Source organism: Neovison vison, chromosome 10, assembly GCF_020171115.1.
Source record: "Neovison vison isolate M4711 chromosome 10, ASM_NN_V1, whole genome shotgun sequence".
NCBI classification, from domain to species: Eukaryota; Metazoa; Chordata; class Mammalia; order Carnivora; family Mustelidae; genus Neogale; species Neogale vison.
Window position 1 is genome coordinate 36996262 of NC_058100.1, and position 24102 is coordinate 37020363.

At 38.3% G+C, this 24102-nt stretch overlaps 1 protein-coding gene across 2 annotated transcripts in view; it reads left to right on the plus strand.

The window, feature by feature from the left end:
* The window catches only part of FMN2 (formin 2), a 366439-nt gene that overhangs the window by 216240 nt on the left and 126097 nt on the right, over positions 1-24102 (plus strand). For both annotated transcript variants that reach the window (XM_044267009.1, XM_044267010.1), the window contains 5 exons: positions 10625-10716; positions 10877-11006; positions 12066-12212; positions 15154-15213; positions 15367-15487. In XM_044267009.1, the coding sequence (XP_044122944.1) occupies positions 10625-10716; positions 10877-11006; positions 12066-12212; positions 15154-15213; positions 15367-15487 (550 nt within the window). The remainder of the gene's footprint in view (positions 1-10624; positions 10717-10876; positions 11007-12065; positions 12213-15153; positions 15214-15366; positions 15488-24102) is intronic.

Below are 24102 nucleotides of genomic sequence, written 5' to 3' on the forward strand. Positions count from 1 at the left end.
TTGGGTACTGTGGAAGATGAGAAGCATGGGCTATGTTGTACGCACAGGGGAAGCACATATGAAAGAGGAAGTGTGATCTATTTAAGGAGCCGAAGGGCAACCATAGAGAACAGAAGGTATGCAGCACGTGGGAGTGTGGCACGAGATGGGCTGTAGAGCAAGGTCAGGGTGAGGGGGTGCTGAGCCATGCGGGCTTTGTAGAAACATTAAGGTCTGTGGTATTATTCTAAGAATAACAGTTAGATTTTAAGTAGAGTGTACGTATTCTTCTGAGCATCTTTACAAAAATTGAGTGCTGTGTAGGACATATGTTAGAGTCAGGGGTGATAACAGATAGACCAGGCAGGGTATCAGAGTCTCTGAGCTGAGAGGTGGCAGCCGTCTAGACAAAGATGATAGCACTGGAAGTGGAGACGGGCCTTGGTGAGTCAAAGGATGTGGAAGTGAATTACAGACAGACATCCAGCATGACGCCCAGCTTTCTGACTGGGGACTGGATTCCCAGTTTACTGGAATCAGGATTCCTGAGTGTTTGGGGGCAGTATATAGGAGTTTATTTTTAGACTTTTTTTTTGTCTGAGAAACATGGGCTAAAGATGGTTGCCGTTAGTGTTTGGATAGTGGATGCAGTCCCTGAAGTGGAGGGTCCAGCAGAAGCATGGGAGGATGTCTAGGAAAAGAAGATTATAATCAAAGGGAACAATATTGGGAGGCAGAATCACCTAGTAAACATAAAAGTGACAGGGGTGATGATGTTGAAGAAAAAGAGAAAGATTTAAAGAATAATCACAGACACGTACCCCTGAAACAAATAATACATTATATGTTAACTAAAAAAATAAAAATACATTTTAAAAAAGATTAGCTTTATTGTGAATATTGAAAGAAACTAGATATTCATCCTTTCTGATGGCTGTGTAATATTCCATTGTAATGATGGACCACATCTTCTTTATCCATTCATCTGTTGAAGGGCATCTCGGCTCCTTCCACAGCTTGGCTATTGTGGACATTGCTGCTATGAACATTGGGGTGCATGTGCCCCTTCTTTTTACTATGTCTGCATCTTTGGGGGAAATACCTAGTAGCGCAATCACTGGGTCGTAGGTCGTAGCTCTGTTTTTAACATCTTGAGGAAACTCCATACTGTTTTCCAGAGTGGCCGTACTAGCTTGCATTCTCACCAACAGTGTAAGTGAGTTCCCCTTTCTCCACATCCTCTCCAACATTTTTTGTTTCCTGCCTTGTTAATTTTTGCCATTTTAACTGGTGCAAGATGATATCTCAATGTGGTTTTGATTTTAATTTCCCTGATGGCTAATGATGATGAACATTTTTTCATGTGTCTGTTAGCTATTCATATGTCTTCTTTGGAGAAATGTCTGTTCATGTCTTCTGCCCATCTTTTGACTGGATTATTTGTTTCTTGGGTGTTGAGTTTGAGAGGTTCTTTATAGATCTTGGATACCAGCCCTTTATAGTGTCATTTACGAATATCTTCTCCCATTCTGTAGGTTGCCTCTCTGTTTTTTTGACTGTTTCCTTTGCTGTGTAAAAGCTTTTTATCTTGATGAAGTCCCAAAAGCTTTTGTTTCCTTTGACATTGGAGACGTGTTTTGAAAGTTGCTGTGGCTGATGCCCATACTGCCTATGTTGTCCTCTAGGATTCTGATGGACTCCTATCTCACATTGAAGTCTTTCATCCATTTAGAGTTTATCTTTGTGTGTGGCATAAGAAAATGGTCTAGTTTCATTCTTCTCTATGTAGCTGTCCAATTTTCCCAGCACCATTTATTGAAGAGACTGTCTTTCTGTCCTTTGGATATTTTTTCCTGCTTTGTCAAAGATTAGTTGATCATAGAGTTGAGGGTCCATTTCTGGGCTCTCTGTTCCATTGATCTATGTGTCTGTTTTTGTGCCAGTACCATGCTGTCTTGGTGATCACAGCTTTGTAATATAGCATGAAGTCAAGCAACACAATGCCCCTAGCTTTGTTTTTCTTTTTCAACATTCCCTTGCCGATTTGGAGTCTTTTGTGGTTCCATACAAATTTTAGGATTGCTTGTTCCAGCTCTTTGAAAAATGCCAATGGTATTTTAATAGGCATGATATTGAAAGTGTAGATTGCCCTAGGAGCATAGACATTTTAACAAGATTTATTCTGCCAATCCATAAGCATAGAATGTTTTTCCATCTTTTTGTGTCTTCCTCAATCTCTTTCATAAATGTTGTGTAGTTTGTAGAGTATAGAGTGTTTACCTCTTTGGTTAGGTTCATTCCAAGGTATCTTATGGTTTTGGGTGCTATTGTAAATGGATTCAATTCTTTAATTTCTCTCTCTGTAGTTACATTTTTAGTGTATAGAAAAGCAACTGATTCCTGTGCATCGATTTTGTGTCCTGCCACGTTGTTGAATGGCTGTATGAGTTCTAGTAATTTGGGGGTGGAGTCTTGTAGGTTTTCCACATAAAGTATCATGCCATCTGCAGTGAGAGAGAATTTGACTTCTTCTTTGCCAGTTTGAAAAATTTCATCTCTTTTTCTTGTCTGATTGCTGATGCTAGGACTTCTAGTACTTCTAGTACTGTGTTGAATTAAAGTGGTGAGAGTGTGCATCATTGTCATGTTCCTGACCTTGAGGGAAAAGCTGAGAGTTTTTATCTTTTTTAAGAATTATTTATGCTGTGGCTTTTTGTAAATGGTTTTTATGATATTGAGGAATGTTCCTTCTGTCCCTACACTCTGAAGAGTTTTAATGAGCAAAAAAATAGATAAATAAAACACACTGGGTAAAGGACTGCTGAAGTTTGGCCAGGGGCAGTGTTTCCACTTAGAACACTGGTTGTTTGGGAGTGTTACTGTCATCTTCTCTGTCTGTCTCTTGCACACATGCATTTTTGTTATCAAGTATGAGGATTGCTGTTGAATAGGTTTTTTTTTTCAATAATATAACTTCTAAGAGTATTTAGCGTATGAGTCTTAAAAATGGATGTAGTATACAACCCTGAGTATACTCGGGGTTTTCCACTTAAAAGTATCATGCCATCTGTGAAGAGAGAGAGTTTGATTTCTTCTTTGCCAGTCTGAATACATTTCATTTCTTTTTCATGTCTGATTGCTGATGCTAGCACTTCTAGTACTATGTTGAATAAAAGTGTTGTTCTTTGTGTTCTTTGGAACACTGTTTGAGAAACATTTGCTTAACACCATTAATAGACTCAGGCAGTGAAGATGCATACCAGTTGATCTCAGTGTTCTTCCTTCCCTCTCCACCCCTTGCTCTCCAATCCCTTCCTCTCTGTAGAAGTAACACTTCTTCCTAGGAGTTGCAAGATTCAGTTTAAGGAGGTATCAGGGCCAGGGGTAGTGGAGTTCAAAATATATGCTGAAATCAGTGATGACAGACAGCCTGGACTCTGTGTTCGTTTTGGCCAGTGGTTAGGTGAAGAGTGTTCCTGGGTTTTAAGTGTGATGAATCTTTGGTAACTGGTAAAAACATCCAGCTTGGCAGCAACTGAGGTCCATTTCATTTACAGGCAAACACAGTAAATCTTGAGAAAAAGATATTCTTGTGTAAATCTGCAGGTAACTGGGGTGGGTCCAGGAAGGGATATCTAGTAAAGAAAGAGAATGAACTGATTTAATCATGGAAGTGAGTAGGACTGGGTAAGGGAAAGATTGTGATGTGAATATTTGGAGCTTGGAAATTTCCTGATGTTATTAGTTGATGTGTACATGTGTTACTGTGTTGCCCATGTATTTGGCCATAATGAAGAATGAACTTATCTCAACAAATCTACACCGGTATGGTAGTGAGATCAGTAGCCTCTTCATATAGGGGAGTCATATGTAGTTTTAAAAAGCAGTGGGGGAAGATCACTACAGAACAGTTATGCAAATAAGAATGGTGTTATGAGCTACTTGGTCCATTATGTTTTAGGATTTTGCTTGAATCTGAAGCCTAACTTACGTATCTTTTATCCCTCATGTCTAGTGTAATGCTGGTAAGTACTGGGCCTTTAAATGAATGGATGAATGAATCCCTAAAATTCATGTTTTAAAATCTGACCTTGATTACTACCTCACACTAGTAGAGCAGAGAACACTTGACACTAAATTTACGTTGAAGCCAAACAAAACCAAAATTATCCAGATGACCTCTGCGTTCTAGTACAAATTGATAACCACTAGTTTGACATAAATTGCACTTAAGAGCAATACTATGTAGATTTAGCAGGTAGAAAATAACTGACTTTTGCTTGATCTCTCATGCTTTGCAAGGAGCAAGCCAAGATGATGGGCAAGAAACAGTTGGTCGTGGTATATTAATGAATAGCAGAATCTTGCCAAGTTGATTAACCATTGCTTAAAAACCCATTTTTCAGTCCTGCTTCTTGTACCTATACACATCTAGTATCTCTGCATGAGCTCAGTGATAGGGACACAAGTCAGTGATGTTGATGATGAGTGAATTCATATGTACTTTTGCCAGGCATAGCTTTCTTATTATTTTTATTTAGCTATTTTGTACTAGCATTTGAAATGAGTAATTCTGTCTCACGCATGCAGAGTATCTATTTTGGAGTTCAAACGACCTCATAGGTGCCATCAATATACTCTTGGCATGATGATAAATAGTTGAAAAAATCTGCATATCATTATGTCCTCAATACTTCTTATATTGTTCAGTCGTTCTCCCTTCTCTTTGTCCTGTCTCTTCATGACTCGGAGGCCTTCTTTGGTCATATTCAATTACTGATACAGTTTTTCAGTGTTTAAAAAAATATTATTCACTATATACAATAAGCCATACTGGTTACTAGGACCATAGAGATACCTGAGACATGGCCATTCTCAAGACATTCCAATCCATAGATGGCGCAAGCATATATTTTTATCAACAATAAGATGCTGTGGTAAGCACAGCGTAAGACAAAGCAAATATAAGTTTCTGTGTTATCACTTTGGAAAGAGAATGATTATAATGGAGAGCCAGGCAGTTGAGGCAGGCTTTCCAGAGGAAACCATTCGTAAGCCAAGCCGAGAGCGGCAGCCCAAAGTGAATGATGCGTCTTCCAGGGAGAAGATCGGGTGTGACAGTCCAAGTTATCAGGTGGATGCCTGTGTCTTCAGCAGTGACGGGGTTCTAAGAAGCAGAGCAGATTTAGAGGCCAGTCAATGAGATTAGCGCTCCATCTATCTGGAACCAGCGTATTCCTCAAAACACGGGTCTTATCTCCTCTTCTTTCTGAAGCTCTGTCATGTTACCCTAACTCAAAGTATTTTTCGCTCCATAGAATGACAGAATTAGGATCTCAAGCTATAAAATCTTAGAATCGTTGACTGTATATAGAAAAAACCCCAAATGTGTTGTTAGGCTTGAGTCCAAAACAATCAATAGGAGAAAGAGAATAGAGCCTGTAAACATGAAAAATAATTCAAAGGTTTTAGACAACTGATACCTTGAGGCTTGGGGCTCCTCTAAATATTGTCCTCCATTTTAGCTGACACTAACAGCATAGCCTTTCTAGAGTGATGGAGTTGAGCTGCAGACGACAGTGGGGGAGGGATGTGACACTGTTATGGGGGCCTCATTTCTAAGCCATCGGGAACCTACTCACACACGACCTGTGATTGTGATAGGCTCACATTGATCCCATATAAAATGAAAGAACCAAAGTGCTTAGCACAGAAGACAAATGAGGAAAATTTTACCTTTCCCAAATATTTGAAAGGAACTTGCCATTGACCCCAGAGAATAGACCAAGGGCCAATGTCTGAAAGTAGAGGAAATATTTTTGTTTCATATAAAGAAGGTTGTTGGTTTGTTTGTTTATCTTCTTTTGTTTTGGGATGGTGTTTTTAACGATGTAGCGATCAGTTTAAGATGACAGTGAATTTTTGTCACTGGAGGTGTTTGAATATGGTGAATGTTGAAGATAATTTAATCATCAGTTGGGTAGGAAGTTTTTACCAAATCTCAGTTCCCAGAGTTGGTCCATGGGTGCCCAGGGGTTCTGTACTTCTTTGCAAGGAGGTCTACAAGTTAAAAAGGAATTTCATAACAGCACTAAGCTGATACTGGCTTTCTTGACAGTGTAAGTGTTTGCACTGATGGTTCAGTAGGAGTGAAGGGCAGACATTCTGGCACTGCCCCCTCAGTCAAGGCAGTGGCACCACACGTACTGGTCATTCTGATTCTTCAGTTGCAGGGGGAAAGAAAGCCACATTTATTTAAGAGTGTCTTTAATGAACAGTGAAAATTATTATTATTATTTTTTAAGATTATATTTATTTGACAGAGAGAGACAACCAGAGCAGGAACACAAACAGGAGGAGTGGGAGAGGGAAAGCAGGCTTCCCCTCCTGCAGGGAGCCCAAAGCAGGGCTTGATCCTAGGAGCCTGGGATCATGACTTCAGCTGAAGGCACATGCTTAACGACTGAGCCACCCAGACACCTCATGAACAGTGAAAATTATTACATTTATTAAACCTCAACTCTTGAGTATATTTCTTTCATAAGGTGTTTCTGCTGCCTGGCAAAGTACAGTACAGTACTTTGCTATAAAAAGCACTTGTCAGACACATGAAAAAGTGCTCCATATCACTCGGCATCAGGGAAATACAAATCAAAACCACAATGAGATACCACCTCACACCAGTCAGAATGGCTAAAATCAACAAGTCAGGAAATGACAGATGCTGGCGAGGATGTGGAGAAAGGGGAACCCTCCTACACTGTTGGTGGGAATGCAAGCTGGTGCAGCCACTCTGGAAAACAGTATGGAGGGTCCTAAAGAAGTTCAATATAGAACTACCCTATGACCAAGCAACTGCACTACTGGGTATACAAATGTAGTGTATGGGAAGGGGCACATGCACTCCAATGTTTATAGCAGCAATGTCCACAATAGCCAAACTATGGAAAGAACCTAGATGTCCATCAACAGATGAATGGATCAAGAAGATGTGGTATCTATACACAATGGAATACTATGCAGCCATCAAAAGAAACGAAATCTTGCCATTTGCGACAACATGGATGGAACTAGAGCGTATCATGCTTAGCGAAATAAGTCAAGCAGAGAAAGACAACTATCATATGATCTCCCTGATATGAGGAATTGGTGATGCAACATGGGGGCTTAAGTGGGTAGGAGAAGAATAAATGAAACAAGATGGGATTGGGAGGGAGACAAACCATAAGTGACTCTTAATCTCACAAAACAAACTGAGGGTTGCTGGGGGGGGAGGGGGATTGGGAGAAGGGGGGTGGGGTTATGGACATCAGGGAGGGTATGTGCTTTGGTGAGTGCTGTGAAGTGTGTAAACCTGGCAATTCACAGACCTGTACCCCTGGGGATAAAAATAAATGTTTATAAAAAATAAAAAATTAAAAAATAAAGCACTTGTCATGAATTAAGGTATCCCCCCCTTTTTTTTATTTCAAAGATTTTTATTTATTTGACAGAGAGATCATAAGTAGGCAGAGAGGCAGGCAGAGAGAAAGAGAGAGAGGAGGAAGCAGGCTCCCTGCTGAGCAGAGAGCCTGATGTGAGGCTCGATCCCAGGACCCTGAGATCATGACTTGAGCTGAAGGCAGAGGCCTTAACCCGCTGAGCCACCCAGGCACCCCAAGGTAGCCCTTTTTCATTGGATATCATTTCTCTTTGAAAATCTGACTGGCAAACTGGGGTTATTAATACACTGGCATTCAATAGACGTTTTCTTGAAAAAGAGCAGAGTAAGTGGTCCCTTCAAGGAAAACAGTTGACGTTTGTTGCCAAAAATAAAAGTCAAACTCTGAAGTAAGAGTTTCTGGAAATTTTATGTCTACCACCATACGCTTGGTAGGTTCGTTGTATTTAAAGACTTTTGGTAAGGTGGCTAGTGATTTTTTAAAAATTGATTTTATTTTATTAGGATTCCTTTATTAGCACAAGCAGGGGGAAGTGTGGAAGGAGAGGGAAAGACAGAATCTCAAGCAGACTCCCTGCTGAGTGGGGAGCCCATCACAGGGCTTGATCCCATGACCCTGAGATCATGACCTGAGCAGAAATCAAGAGTCGGATGCTTAACCTCAGTTAAGCACCACCCAGGTGCCTCCAAAATTGATTTTATTTTTAATGCCATAAAATTACATTTGCAAGTATTTGGAAGAAGAAGGGGGCTTATGGATCAGGGATATGAGACAAACTAGGGACTGGAATCCAGTCCCCTCCAGTGCTCCTTGGCTGCCTCCATGAGCTGGGGGAGGCTGGGGCAGGGAACTCAAAGTCTGTGCCTCTTGATTACCACGTCTTGCAGGACTATGGACAGGGGATGCTTGCCATAGACTGGTAAAGAGCAGACCAAACCAGTCTGTGCCCAGATGGACCCCCACATGGACCTTTCACAACTTTTCCCTTCGTTATAATACTAAAAATCATGCCCAGGGTGGAGATTTAACATGTGTGTTAGAGATGCAGGATACGAAGAAGCATGACCTTCAGGTGCTCAGAAGTCCCGCCCCTGTATGCTCAGATGGCACCTTTTTTCCAGCTAGGTTAATTTAAAAAGCTCCCTGACTCTCCTCCTGGACTCAGCCTGAGGAAGCTTTTCTTTTTGTGCTGGTCTCCTTTGTGCGTCTGCAGAAGCCCAAGTCAAGCCTTGCCTTCAACTCCTGTTTGGCCTCTGATTAATTTCTATTGTTTAGAGAGCCCAGGGGCCCAGGTCCCTGAGGCATCAAATGGCAATTAGTTCTCTTTTTCATCCATAAAGCAGCCCTGTCAACCCAGGGCAGCTTTCTTTCTACAGTCAGCAGAAATGGTTTAATAGAGCACAAGTATAAAGAACTGTGCAATTAATGATTTATGCATACTGAATAATTTGGATAATAAACTCTAGTATTGCCAGAAAGTCCCTTTGTCCTCAAGACTTTGGGGAGTTTTATCTTTCTCTTCTGTATTCAATTATTATTATGATTTACCTTAGCCATCTTCATTTCTCTTGTCATTGTTTCTTGAGATTTTGTGTGTGTTTATTTAAGACCCAGGGAAATTACGGAGCCCATGGAGTCAGCTTCTAGTCATGTAGGTTGAGTCTATGTCAAGTTCAAAAAACAAAAACTAAACCAACCAACATAATGACTACATCAGATTGTAGCAAGGTGGATTTGTGCCCCCTGTTTAGGTTTTGAGTATTGAATGTGGTTGGGCTTGAAGATAGCAGACTAATTCTCTGCTGTAGTAGTACTTCTCATTCCTTTTTTTTTTTTTTTAAAGATTTTATTTATTTATTTGACAGAGATCACAAATAGGCAGGAGGCAGGCAGAGAGAGGAAGGGAAGCAGGCTCCTCGCTGAGCAGAGAGCCTCAGAATCCTGGGATGCATGCGGAGCTCCATCCCAGGATTCTGAGATTACAACCTGAGCCAAAGGCAGAGGCTTAACCCACTGAGCCACCCAGACACCCCTCCTTTTAAAAGAATAGAGAGATTATAGAGACTGGAAGCCTTCATGTGGTGTATCTTGGTGTGGACCTGTCAGTCTTCAAACAAACAAAAAAGAAGCTTTGGAACTAGTCTTTGCTCGTCAATCCTATCACCCGAAAACCTGCATTTCAAAATAATCAGTGAATAAAAACATTACATAGCTATTTTTCAGATGAAATCTTTAGTTTCTATAAATGGCTATCATGTTTTATCTTATACAGTAGTTCTTGGCAAAACTGCTTTAATGTTTAAACAAAAAATAATGTGAAGGGAATTTAAGTTCTGAGGATTAGACTCAAACTCAAGGTATGATAGTCTACTCCCACTTCTTAATGCATAGAAATATTGTGTTTGCCTGAGTTATAAAATAAAGACAAGACTACACATAAAAAGAAACATCTTCCTGAGTTATAAAATAAAGACAAGACTACACATAAAAAGCATCCAAATTTTCATAAAGAATAGATTTGTGTTTCTCAATGTCTATAAAATCTTCTCCCATATATTGAAAATGCAGAAGAAACTCTCCTACAAAGAAAGAAATTTAGGATGAAGGGTAAAGGAAGATACTTTGGAAGAAAAGAAGCCTGAAGCCATTTTTGTGTCAAAAAGAAAATTTAGCAGAAGAATCAAAACCTTTTATTTTTGTCCTAGGACTAAATAATTCAATTGTATTTTTCCCCTAAAAAAAAAAGAAAAATCATAAACAATGATTGTATTAGTTAAATAAGTACCTTTTTTGCTTTAAAAATCTTATAACATTAGGATCACATTACTTCCAAATTTAACTTGATTGATTTCTAAGTAAGGCATACCATTTTCAAAATGAAATTCTTGTATTCTAAAGCATATTACCAATAGCCAAAAAGCCAGAGAGGAAAACTGTATTGTTTTAAAGCATACTTGAATAAATAAATGTTCTGCAGATCACTAATCGCCAATAACATTATTTGGAAGGTTTCGAGGTGATCTGGTTTGCATTAAACATATTTACAGTTTAAAATGCCTTCATGAATGAAGTCAAGCTTTACGGCAAACAGATGCTAAGAAATATGAAAATATAGAGAGTTTGGCTGTATTAAGATTATCATAATCTACCAGATTTATTTCCCCAGATTTTGGATAACCGCTTGGCATTATTTTTTTTTCCAGAGAGCACAGTCAGATGAGCTGGAAAAAATTGAGAAGCACGGCCGGTCCTCCAAAGACAAGGAGAACGCCAAGTCTCTGGACAAGCCCGAACAGTAAGCAAACTCAGGACCTTGTAGAAGGCGGCCAGACTCCAGGCAGCCTCTTTCCATTCAGAAACGTGGTGTTCTCCCGGCGTAATTGTTCTGAATGATAGGATAAGCATCTCTTTATATGAATTATATTTTTCCTCTTCACTTGGCTTTATTTCCTTAGGTTCCTTTATGAACTGTCCTTAATCCCCAACTTCTCAGAGCGAGTCTTTTGTATTCTGTTCCAGTCCACGTTTTCAGAAAGCATTTGCTCAATTCGTCGCAAACTGGAGTTGCTGCAGAAATTGTGCGAGGTGGGTTCTGGGCCACAGAATGCTGACGATTGAGTTCTGACGTTTCGTTGTGTCCGATCAGGTTCATATTTTCGAAAACGTTTTCTTTCATGTACTGTAAGTACACGTACGCTTGCAGGAGAGCGGTTCCACGGGGGAGAACAAACCACGACTGGTTTCAAGATCGAAGAGAATGAGAGGCTCCTACCGCCAAGGGGCCCTGTTACAGGAGGGCACTTGTCATGCTCCTGCCTCTGTGGCTTCTGTCCCTCCTGCTCTTGCCAAAACAAACTCGTCACTTCCTATAGTCCTCTCCTGCATCAGACTTTGGATTGGATGTGATTTGAGGGCATTTTATTTACTTTCCCTCAGTTTTGGAAGGGGCCTTCAACAAATTGTTAATGATTCTCCCCAGATAATCTAGGAACAGCTGTAGGACTCAACAGGAGATAAATATTCTTCTGAAAACTAAGAGTAAATGCCTGGCGGAAGTTACCGATATTGCCATTTAGAACAATTTGTCAAATATCCGTAGTACCATTCGTTCTGGTTGTGGTCAGTCGTTTTGAAAGCTAGCAAGATGTTATCAAAGACACGTTTTCAGGAGAAAGAAGACGCGCAAATTCCAGCTAGGCTTTGTGTTTTGGAAGAAGTTAAATATGAACTTTTCAGGGATAAGTCTAAATTTGGAAATTAATCTTTCCAATTGTGTTTTGGTTTCCCACAACAGATGCCAAAAATGTCTATTGCTCCAGAGGTGAGTCTAGTTAGGGAGATGGCAATGACAGGATTTTGTAGTTGTTCTCATATGATAGCCTTACTTGTTTTCCACGCAGTTGTATCCCAGAAATAGCCTAGAATGAGATCTCTTAGTTTACAAATGTGTACCTGAATGCTTGTAGGTGGTACAGCTTCTTAAAGTTAACTTTGGAAACACTGCTCTTAAAATATCCTAATAATAAGCAATGATACAGTTTGAATGTGACCCAAGATGATCAGTATAATATGAATATCTGCCACTGACTTAAGATAATCCAAAGAAGACTTTGAGTGAGAAATGTTCTTTATTCTGTTTTACAGACATTAAAAAATGGCCCAGGGGTTATGCAGATCCTGGGTTTGGTTCTTGCTTTTGGCAACTACATGAACGGTGGGAATAAGACGCGAGGACAGGCAGACGGCTTCGGATTAGACATTCTTCCAAAGCTGAAAGATGTCAAAAGCAGTGTAAGTGTTTTGTATGAACGAATGCAGGCAAATTGGTGATTAGATGTTTTATTTCATAATAAGTTGGACTTTAAGCCTATTGTAATAAATGTTTCTTTATGTTCCAAAGTCTTTATGTTCTGGGCTAGGAAAAAGTATGTGGCCATCATATGTTTATGGTTTTGTGAATAAGGTTCCCTGAAGTGAAAAATTCTGAATCCTGTGTCTAATGAATAATCGAGTAGAGGACTTTTAAAATAGAAATAATTATTTTTCACCCTATTATTACCATGTCTGCTTATATTTATTCTTTGGGAGTCTGAGGATTAATTATTTTTCATAAATCAGACAGTCTTCCTCTTCTCTTCTCTGTTAAGTAATAGAGGCCGGCAGGCTTGTGTTTTAACAACGAAAGAAACGTGGGTGAAAGTAGAGTGTGAGGAAAATGGCAAAGAAGCTTTTCTACATGTCATCCTCCCCTTCACACTGGTATATGTGGGAAGGGCCAAGTCTTTTTGCAGGACTAATTAATTTTTGATCCTACTTCTGTACTTGTATTTGTTTAAAATTAATATGGAAGAGATTATGAGAGTGTCAGTAAAAATATAATATTAGGGAAAGAACCATGGTGGTTGGGGTTAATATCTGAGATCATAAACTTAGAAAGTAATAGATTCTGTTTCTCTGATAAAAGAATGTCCACCCAGAACCATGTAATTAAGGCAATTATGGTCAATTTTTAAAATAATAAATCTGTAAATGACTGACTCATAGAAATGGAAATACTAGAATTGCTCTTCCTAGATAATGAATATAGTTGACCCTGGAAATGGGCAGGGGCACTGACCTCCTGCTCAGTTGAAGAGCCACGTGTAACTTTTGCCTCTCCTAAAACTTAACTACTAATAACCCACTGTTGATAAGAAGCCTCACCAATAACATTAGTCAATTGACACTTATTTCCTATGTTATGTGTCACATATATGGTATTCTTACAATAATCTAGAGAAAAGAAAATGTTAAGAAAGTCATAAGGAAGAGAAGATACATTTCCAGTACTGTCTGTTATTTGTTGAAAAATATCTGTGTGTAAGTGGACCTATGTAGTTCAAACCCATGTTCAAGGGTCAACCGTAATTTCCCACATAAGAAAGAGACACTTTTTTGGTTGGTTTGTGTTGGCCGACAGTGCCTTGGATTGTTCCTTCACACTGGCACTCATTCGTTCACCGTTCCTTCACTGAATTCTGTGAACTCTCCCACACTGCTTTTCCAAAATTGAATAAAGCTATCATCCTGTCTTGGAACACCAGCAGCATATAGTTTTTGTGATTTTTCTGGTTCTATTTGTAAAGTTGCTATTATATTCGTATGGAACAAGTTTCACAGGAACCTCCATTATGTTAGCATGATAGATCACAGTGGTTCAAAAGCAAAAGCTCTAAGCACTTGAATAGTTCCGAACAACTGATTGTTGGATTGAAACAGGTAACATTTGCTAACAACCCTGGAACAGAAATAGCATCAACATAATATTTAATTTATAAAAATGGATCAGAAACATATTCTGATAATTCTAATTACATATGAATAAGGGATTAATTTGTTTTTTATTGGTTGATACATCTTATTCAGTCCCCCAGTAAGTTAAATTTTAAAATTTAAATAACTAAGGAATAATTTAGATAAAAAGGATGATAAAATCAGGAAGCAAGATTTTTATTTTATAATTTCACTTGCATTCTAATAAGAGCTAGGCAAAGTCTTCCTGATTTGGTTCTTTCTACATAAAACAAATACAACTGTGTCTACATCTTAGTACTATTTGTAGACCTGCATGGACAGAGCTAGATCACTCAGAATTTTTACTCGGCATGCCTATCAGCAGGCATTTAATAAATGTTTTGTTAACTAATTCAAGTGCTGTTAACCATTTCATTGATTTATGTTAGGAAAGAGGAAAAAAATTTGCTTACATTATTCATAAGCAAATATTCTTTCTAATAAATATTTTATTATTGTAATATATTACTGCATGGTATAATAATAATTTATTATATTATCATTACTATAAATTATCATGAGGGAAGTCTCTAAAAGGTGTATTACCATAGCATGTCAGATTAAATTATAAAGGGATATTGCTTTTTACAGATGGGAGAAAATGGTGGTAAGATTGAACATTTCAGGGGATGTAGTTTGTGTCATAATATTTTTAAAAGAAATGTATATCTGTTCTCCCACACTCCAGTTATCTAGTACTAATTTCAAGTGATGCAAAAAAAGAGAAATCATTAAAAATTCCCCCAAATGTGCCAGAAAGGGGATGAAAAGCTATTCATTGAATACTGTTAGTATAGAAACAGTCCTACATTTTCTTTTCTATAGAAATAAACACATTGCATTATTTGTAGCTCTGAGGATATTAGTTCCTCAATCTCAGTGGTTGACATAGCAATTTATAATCTGTATTTGCATTTTTAGAGCTTCTGCTTACTTAAAATAATACTTAACTTGATTTTTCCTAATCTTTAAACTAACACATTTCAATCAGTCCTACTGTCGGAATGATACCGGCTGGTCCAGAAATGGTGTGTTGATGCCGGCAATATTTGGTCATTTCAGCTATAATGTAGTTAATACCTTTTAATAATAAAACATGACAATTAATGAACGAATTATCTGATCAAGGAGGGCAAAACAATCAAGGATTCACCGTGGAGGCTCCACCCTTGAACATCTGTCTTTCCCTCTGGGGCTCAGATTAGAACATTGGGAAAAACAGGATCTTCTGTGCCATGAAACTCCTTCGATGCAGGGGCTGGAGTTCTTTGAAATACAGAATTTCACATTTTATTCCAAATGTTCTCATTTATATATTGTTTTACTGGAAAGTATTTTACTTGACACTGTAGACTTCATGATTTTAAAAATGTATTTTTACTTTGGTCTTTCTGCCTAGGACAATAGCAGAAGCCTTTTGTCCTATATTGTTTCCTATTATCTTCGAAATTTTGATGAGGTAAGACAGTTTTTCTGTATAGTTCAGTTTTGTTATTCTTTGTTGTTGAGTGATGGGTGGGATTTGTTGTTGTTTCGTGATCGCCATTGTTGTTGCGTTCTTATTTACATTAATGCTGGTTCGTTTTAAAATTGTGTGTTTCTTGCTAATTAGGATGCTGGAAAAGAACAGTGCGTTTTTCCGCTGCCAGAGCCCCAGGACCTTTTTCAGGCCTCACAGATGAAGTTTGAAGATTTTCAAAAAGATCTCAGAAAACTAAAGAAAGACTTGAAAGGTAACTTATAATCCTTAAGAATCATGTTTGTATGACCTAATGGTTTTTTAATGAGAAAAATGCACACAGACTTTTCAATGTTTTCTAAGAAAGTAAATCTTTAACAGCTTTGTCAAACTACGTTTTTTCTTTTAGTGTGGCAAAAGAAAAATTCTACCCGCAATCTTATCCTTTTGTTGTTTAAAAAGTTATATATATTAGACATTTAGCTACTGAGTAGTGTATTGGTTCTTTGAATAGCAGTCCTTCATCAGGAGCAAATTTGGTCATCTTGTTTTCACTTGATAGCCAGGAGCATCGGTACATCGATCAAGTTATTGTTAAAAGAGAAATAGTTCTTCCCTACCCTTCCCCACCCCCACCCCCGCCTTGGTATACTTGCCCAAGATGTCGTGGCTTATCAACTTACCTGGGAACAGACATCTTCTTTCACATATTTGGTCAAAATGCTCATGCATGTATAACATTTTGTTGTTGGTCAAGAAGCCTTGTATCAAATCGTTTTGAAAGGAGTCTGAAATTCTTCAGATTTCTAAATTAACATTTAAGGGGCACTTGGTAGCTCAGTTGGTTAAGTGTCTGACTCTTGGTTGAATCTCAGGTCATGATCTCAGGGTCATGAGATCAAGCCTAGGGTCAAGCTCAGTGCTCGGTAGGGAGCCTGCCTAAGATTCTCTGTCTCCCTCCTCCCCGTCTCCCACCTTTCTCCTTCCTCCCTCTCTTAAAAAACAAAATAACCAAAAACAAAAACCCCAAAGCATTTTTTAAAAAAGCCATCCAAATTCTAAAGGAAGAAGTAAAACTATCAGTATTTGTGGAGGATAATATTTTGTATATAGAAAACCCTGAACACTCCCCCCAAACTTTTAGAACCAATAAATTAAGTTTCAGGTACAAAATCAAAATAGAAAAATCCATCGCATTGTTACACACCAACAACAGATTATCCAGAGGAGAAGATAAGGAATCTCATTTACAATTTCATCAAAAAGAATAAAATACCCAGGAATAAGTTTAACAAAGAAAGTGCAAGCTGTGTACACTAAAACCTAGAAGATATTGATGAAAGAAATTGAAGGTAATACAAATAAATGGAAAGCTATTCCATTCTCAGTATTTGGAAGATTTAATATTGTTAAAAATGTCTGTATTACCCAAAACAATCTATAGATTGAATGCAGTTCCTATCAAAATTCCAATGGTGTTTTTCACAGAATTTGAACAAATGATCCTAAAATTTGTAGAGGAACCACAGAAAATCCCAAAGAGCCAAAGCAATTTTGAGAAAGAAGAGTAAAGCTTGAGGCATCACACTCCCTGATTTCAAGCTATATTACAAAGCTGTAGTAATCAGAACTGTATAGTATTGGCATAAAAACAGACACATAGATCAACTGAACAGAAAAGAAAACCCAGAAATAGGCACATACCTATACGGTCAATTTATGATAAAGGAGGCAAGAATATACAATGGGGAAATGGCAGTCTCTTCAATAAATGGGGTTTGGGAAAACCGGACATCCAGATGCAAAAAAAAAAACAAAAACAAAAAAAAAGAAACTGGACAGTATCTTACCCTGTACCCCAAAATTAACTCAAATTAGGTTAAAGAGCTGACTGTAAGGCCAGAAACCATAAAACTGGTAGAAGAAAACAAGCAGTAAGGTCCTTAATATCAGTCTTGGTGGTATAATTTTTGGATCTGACTCCAGACGGAGTGGTAACAGAAGCAAAATACACAGATGGGACTACATCAGACTAAAAAGCTTCTGCACAGCCGAGGAAGCTGTCAAAATGGGAAGAGGCACTGTACTGAATGGGAGAAGATATTTGCAAATGATAAATCCAATAAGGGGTTAATATTGAAAATATTTAAAGAACTCCTACAACTCAATAACAAAAACACAAACAACCCACTTAAACGGGCAGAGGATCTGAATAGACTTCTTTTCGAAGAAGACATACGATGGCCAACAGACATGTGAAAAGATAAGCAGCATCGTTGACCGTGGGGGATACCCCAGTTAAAACTGCCGTGAGATGCCACTTCACACCTGCTGGAATGGCTACTGTCAAGAGGACAAGAAACAAGAAGCGTTGGCGAGGACGTGGAGAAAAAGGGATCCGCTTGCACTGTTGGTGGTGGTGTAAATTGGGGCAGCTACTGTGGAAAACAGTGTGGAGTTTCTCCAAAAAATTAAAAATATAACTGTCATTAAGGCCAGCAGTTCTGCTTCTGTGCATTTATCTGGAGAAAATGAAAACACTAATTTGAAAAGCTGTATGCACCCCTCTGTTCATTGCAGCATTATTTACAATAGCCAAGATCTGGAAGTCACCCAAGTGTCCCTCCGTAGATGAGTGCATACACATGTGGTATGTATGTGTAGGTGTATGTGTGTGCGCAGCCACAGAGGAATACTACTCAGCCATAAAGAAGGATGAAATCTTATTTGCAACAACATGGATGGACCTTGAGTGTATTTTGTTCAGTGAAATAAGTCTGACAGAAAAAGAAGAGAAAAAAATCAAAAAAAATGAGAAAACAAACCAAAGTTCGTAGATACAAAGAACAAACTGGTGGTTGCTAGAGAGGACGGTTTGGTTGGGGGCAAAATGGGTGAAGGGGATCAAGAGATACAAAGTTCCAGTTAGAAACAAAGGTGTCGTGGGGATATAGTGTGATGTACAGCATGGTGACTTTAGTCAGTAATATTACAAATCTGAAAGATGCTAAGAAAGGAAATCTTGAGAGTTACCATCGCAGTTGGGGCACCTGGGTCGCACAGTTTCAACTCAAGTCATGATCTCATGGTCACGAGATCGAGCCTGGAGCCAAGCTCTGCACTCACTGTGAAGTCTGAGTCTTTAGTCTCTCTCTCTCTCTCTCTCTCTCTCTCTCAAAAATAAGTAAGATCTTAAAAAAAAAAAAAGAGTTCCCATCACAAGGAAAAAAACTAATTAACTGTGTGTGGTGACAGATGTTAAGTAGACTCATCGTGTTGATCATTTCACAATGTATACAAATGTTGACTCATTATATTACACCCTGAAAACTAAAATAATTTTATATGTCTATGATACTTAAGTGATCCTTTTTTTTAAAGATTTTATTTATTTATTTGACACAGAGAAATCACAAGTAAATGGAGAGGCAGGCAGAGAGAGAGAGGGAAGCAGGCTCCCTGCTGAGCAGAGAGCCCGATGCGGGGCTCGATCCCAGGATCCTGAGATCATGACCTGAACCGAAGGCAGCGGCTTAACCCACTGAGCCACCCAGGTGCCCTTTCAGTGATCATTTTTAAGATTAAGAGATTTTAAGTGAAAAAAGGTAATATTTACACAGAAAATTTACAATTTTCTTTTAGTTTTCTATGTAAAATCTCTGTCTTCCCTTTATGAGCATGAAGCTGCTTCTTGCTGCAGAGTTGAGACCATCTCAGCTGTTTCAATCTCTTGCCAAAGCACAAATGGGAATAAATACATTTATGTGAGATTTTCATTTGATGTTGTATTGCTAGATGAGAAGAAGGTTGGTTACCTCTTTCCATTAATCAAATATGATATCACTTTTTAAGAGATTGTATCTCAGTTTTGAAATACTTATCCAAATATTTTGATTTGTAATCCAGTTTATGGAGTTGTCATATGGTCATCACAGATGCTTTTATTTGGATTTAAATCAACAGAGCAACATTATATGGCTTGTATTTTCTGTTTCTTTTTTTCTAATTTAAAATTTTATTTCTTGTATGTGTGTCCCAAGATTCCTTGTTTATGCACCACATCCAGTGCTCCATGCAATCCCTGCCCTCCTTAAAACCCACCACCAGGCTCCCCCAACCTCCTGCCCCCTCCCCTCCAAAACCTTCTTGTTTGTTTTTCAGAGTCCACAGGCTCTCATGGTTCGTCTCCCCCTCCAATTTACCCCCAAACACTCCACAACACTTATTTATAGTCTTGGTGCAGGTCAGCATTTGCTAGGTGCCGTGGGTAATCACAGATACAATCATCACTGCCAAGGAGGGTAAAATTCTGTCACTTAGATGTTCTCACTTAGAGTCTCAGATAAGGGTGCTCGTTGGCTGAGGCCAAGAATGAGCTTGCCTTGATGCAAAAAAACAAAAACAAACAAACCAACAAAAATCTGTAAAACTCTCTTACATTTATATAATACTATGATACTATGTATTTAAGTATGATTTCTTAAAACAGTAGGAAACCCAACCATTCATGTGGAGTATGTATTACACTTCAAAATTTGCCAGGTATCCTGGTTTGCTTATGAAGTTTGGCATTCTGTATCTGTCTCTCTGCCTCTGTCTCTTTGATGTGGTGCTGGGGTCATTTCAGGAATATCTGGAAAATTCTTCACACTTGGATCAACAGTTTGTTTGGTCTTGCAGAGGGGTCTGTGGTTTGCAGGTGATTTCATGAATGAGAGCAATGGTAATCTTATCGCCAGGGGATTTCTGTTTGCTTTGGGAGGTGCCTCGCTTTGGAAAGTTACTTCATTTATTTTTCATATCTGCATAGTTTCTCACTGCAGTTAGTCAGTGTACATGTAGCCATGAAAGCTCCAGGTTCTCACAAGTCTTAGAGCTAAAACCAGGGAACCAGCGCACACCAGCTAGCGGCTTAGGCAAGGACGAGTAACCAGTGCCGCTGAGTACGGTTCCTCTTGCACATCTGTCTTCTTAAGCAACGTGGCTGACTACACAGATGAAACACTGAGCAGGCATCTGGGCAATTTTTAGTACCTGGAGGGGAGAGAAGGGGATGATTTTAAGCTTCACAATGTATACTTTCTGTTGGGGTAAGACACGTTTCTCGAAAAAGTCTATTCCCTCAACTCGTACCAACGGCCTTTGCTCTCCCGGTGTGTTCTCATTTGTCTGCAGAATGCTGCAGTTCGGTGCTCTCGAGAGGGAAGGTCTCATGACCTAATGAACGTAAGGAATGCTGGGATAAGAACATTTAAAGGGAATTCACAATGTTCTCTGAAAGAAGGGCTGGCCAGTAGTTCCCTGATTGATTTGATCAGAGAGTACTTTTCCACACTACCCGATAGTGTCTCCAGTCAGTGGAACGTATTGTAAGACTCGCAAGCCTGTTGCCGTGTTAGTGACAGAAGCACGGCGTTGGCCTCCGCGGAGCTCACGGTGACAGTGGGGAAATGAAACTTAGTTTATGAACTAATACAATTATATATTTCTGTTCTTAGAACAGATTCTGTTCTGTATTATGAGATTAGCTTTAAGAGCTATTTACAAGGCTATCAAACTCTGAGGTAGCCTTAAAACACGGACAAAATCATAATTTAATCATATGTGTTATGTTTTGCTTTTCCAGTATTTGAGTCTTTCCGTTGGGGGGGAGAAAGGTATTTTGTGACACAAGGAAGGAAATCTTATGTGCTGAAATTTAAGTTCATTTTCTGGGAAAATTTTAGCATGACCATAGAATTTCATATCAATAAAGCATAAAATAAAATGGTCTTGGGTCCCTTTTTGGAATGAGATAGGTATAAATGGACATGTACATTGATTTGACTGAGTGGGAGTCGAATTGGAGACTATTGGATTATGTTACTTTTGATGTAATTTAACATGTGTACTTTGACAAATAGCTTGTTAAAAATGATTCCTTCTAAGTGACCAAATTAGGTAATTCATTTAGGAATCTTCAAATAGCCTATTCCCTTTTTTCTTTGTTTTGTTTTATTTCTTTTTCCAGAAGCAAGTTGTTTTAAGAAAGTTTAGAAAATGGGAGATGATGTGTATAAAGAATTTTTCCCAATACTTTCCATATAATAAATATCTGATAAATATTTGCTATTCATAAGAAAGAAAAAATAGAATAAATACTGTGATTAGTTTGATAAAATATAGACTATCGCCATTAAATTACTCATCTTCTGCCTCTATCAGTTCTTTTTTTCTACTTACGGACTTGATTTATTTCTAAGGAAAGACTGAGAAATAATGTGTTATGGCTCAGGCATTTTTAATAAAACAACTGAATCTCATTTTAACATTTTATAAGAACATCCGCTATGTTTGCTTTCTGTAGTTGCTCCCAAGATTTCCACAGCTCCAGGGTGCTCCCCTGGCTTTCTTAGCTCAGTGACATGTAGTTTGTTAAGCAACCTGATCTGCTTTTGATCTCTTCTGGCTGTCAGCAGTGTTTCTTGATGCAGTCCTGCCAAATGACGACTTCTGTTCCAGTGCCTTTCTCCGCTAGAAATTGTAGCAATTGCCACATGATTTAAATCAACTCAGCATGTACAGGGCATTGAGTAATTACGTTACCGGAACTGGGCAAGAATGTTCTCATGCAAATGATTTCTGTACCCCCACTCCTCCCCCCACCTTCAATAAGAGACTGGAAAATATTTAGAACTCATGAACGATATCTTCCAGTTGAAGTCATGTCTATGTTCAGAGAGATACAGGAAAGCCCCATCTTTAAAATTGTTTGTATTGACTTGAATTTATGCATAGCGATTTTGTTTACCATGGTATATTTCTGATTTTTTTAAGGGAAAAATGACGTTATAAACTCAATTCAAATATAACAGTAGCCTTTTAAAAAGTAACATTTTATTATGATTTTAAAATGAGTGTGAGTTCAGCATAAGGACATCAAACAACACTCAAAAATGTAGAGAAAAAAGTATGTTTATCTGAGATTTTATAGTCCAGTGATAAATAACATGAGTATTTGGTCTGTTTTTATCTGGTGCAGGTGTGTATTGCATGTGTATACACAAATTATACCATTGGAGTTATGACACAGATCATTGTTACATTCTCTATAAATACACATTTATATTCTCATTATCTTTATTCAGCTGTGGCTTTGCTTTCATATGCACAGTATGAATTCCTTCCTTCCTTCCTTCCTTCATACATTCACTGTCTTGCTCTGTACTTAGTGCAGACTTTCAACTTGAAGACTGATGTTTTCCTTAATATCTTTAAAATTCTCAATAATTATCTGTTCAGTGTTCATCACTTTTCTTTCCTTTGCCTGAAACTCTTTTTAGGTGTACACTGGAACCACTTTAGTCTTATTCTCTCTTCTTTCATAGTTTAAAAATCCACCACCACCTTTTTTGCTATAATACTCATGCGCTCCTCAACATTGTCTTCTAGTTCATTGAGTCTCTCTTTGACTCTGTCCAATCTCTTTGACTCTGTTTGTATTATCAATGCAGCTAGTCAGAGTCATATTTTTGTTTCCAAGTTTTCTAATATGATTTTTTATATCACATGTATTTTTCCTTTTAAAGTAATTTCTTGTTCTTATTTTAGATATTATCTTTCCTTTATCTCTGATGTTTATAAAAATATATCGAAGCCCTTTTTGGATTTTCTGTATTTTTTGTTTCACCCAAAATGAATCCATCTTTTGTTTGTTAATAGTTACAGGCTGTCTTTCTATTCATGTTGGTATTGGAATGTTGATTTCATACAAATGTCAGAAAATTACAATCTGTGTATTAATTGTGCTCTCTTTTCATAAGTCAAGTTCAGTTGGAACATAACTGTATGCAGGTAATTATGTACGTATTGTCTGTGATTACTTCTGGGTTGCAAACTGAGGCTTTCATAGAAGCCGTCCATCTGTCCCTTGCTCTCTCCCTTCTCCTGACCCCCACCCCCCAATCCTTCATTCTCTCGATTTCTTTCAATTGCTTTAACATGGCCTGTTTGGGGCCCCCAGGCCAGAACCAAAGCTTCTATTAGCAGCCTGGGACTCCGCCCTTTGCCTATGTGAATGTCCACACACATGCAAATTAGGCTTGTTACAGATTCAGTACCAGGCTAGTGACTGACTCAGCTGAGGTCTTGCCTGGAAAGCTGTGTCTACCTGTGCTTGCTGCCCCAGTCACACAGCTGCATGTGGACTGGGGCCATTCTCATCCTCCTCTCATGATCTGGGGAGCTCAGTCATAGCTCTGAGTTTCCATCAGTGAGACTGGTTCCATTTTGGGCTGTGTGAACTCTCCCTTCACCGGTCTCTGCAGAAGCCAGGATCTTTACCTTCTTCTCTAAATGCACACTCCGGTGACCTCTTGCTTCCGCACTGCTTATTAATGTGGGCTCCTCTCATGTTTCTGGTCCAAGGAGATATTCACATTTTTTAAAGCGTACTGTGTTGTTTGTTTTTTTTTTCTTTTTATGTTTTCATTTATTGCTATGTAGTTTCAGCAGAAGGAAGGCTCAGCCTATGAATTCATCATTCCGTTTGACTGGACATCTGTATTCACTTTTATAACTTACATGTTTTTTCCCACTGAAAATTATAACATGAGCATTTTCCCATGCCATTTAATACAATTCAAAAACCATTTCAGATGATTTCATAATAATCCTTCTATGATTGTGCCATAATTTAGTGAGTAATTTGATGCTTGTAAGAAAGAAATTAGACTTTTCCCAATTTTTCCTGCTCTTAAAAAATATGTTGAACATCTTTATTCATAGTGTTTTTACTCTATCTCTCATTATTTCCTTAACATAGATTCCTAGAGTTATTACTGGATCAGAATCAATGAACTTTTTTTCAGATTCTTGAGAAGTTATTAGATTTAGATTATAAGGAATCTT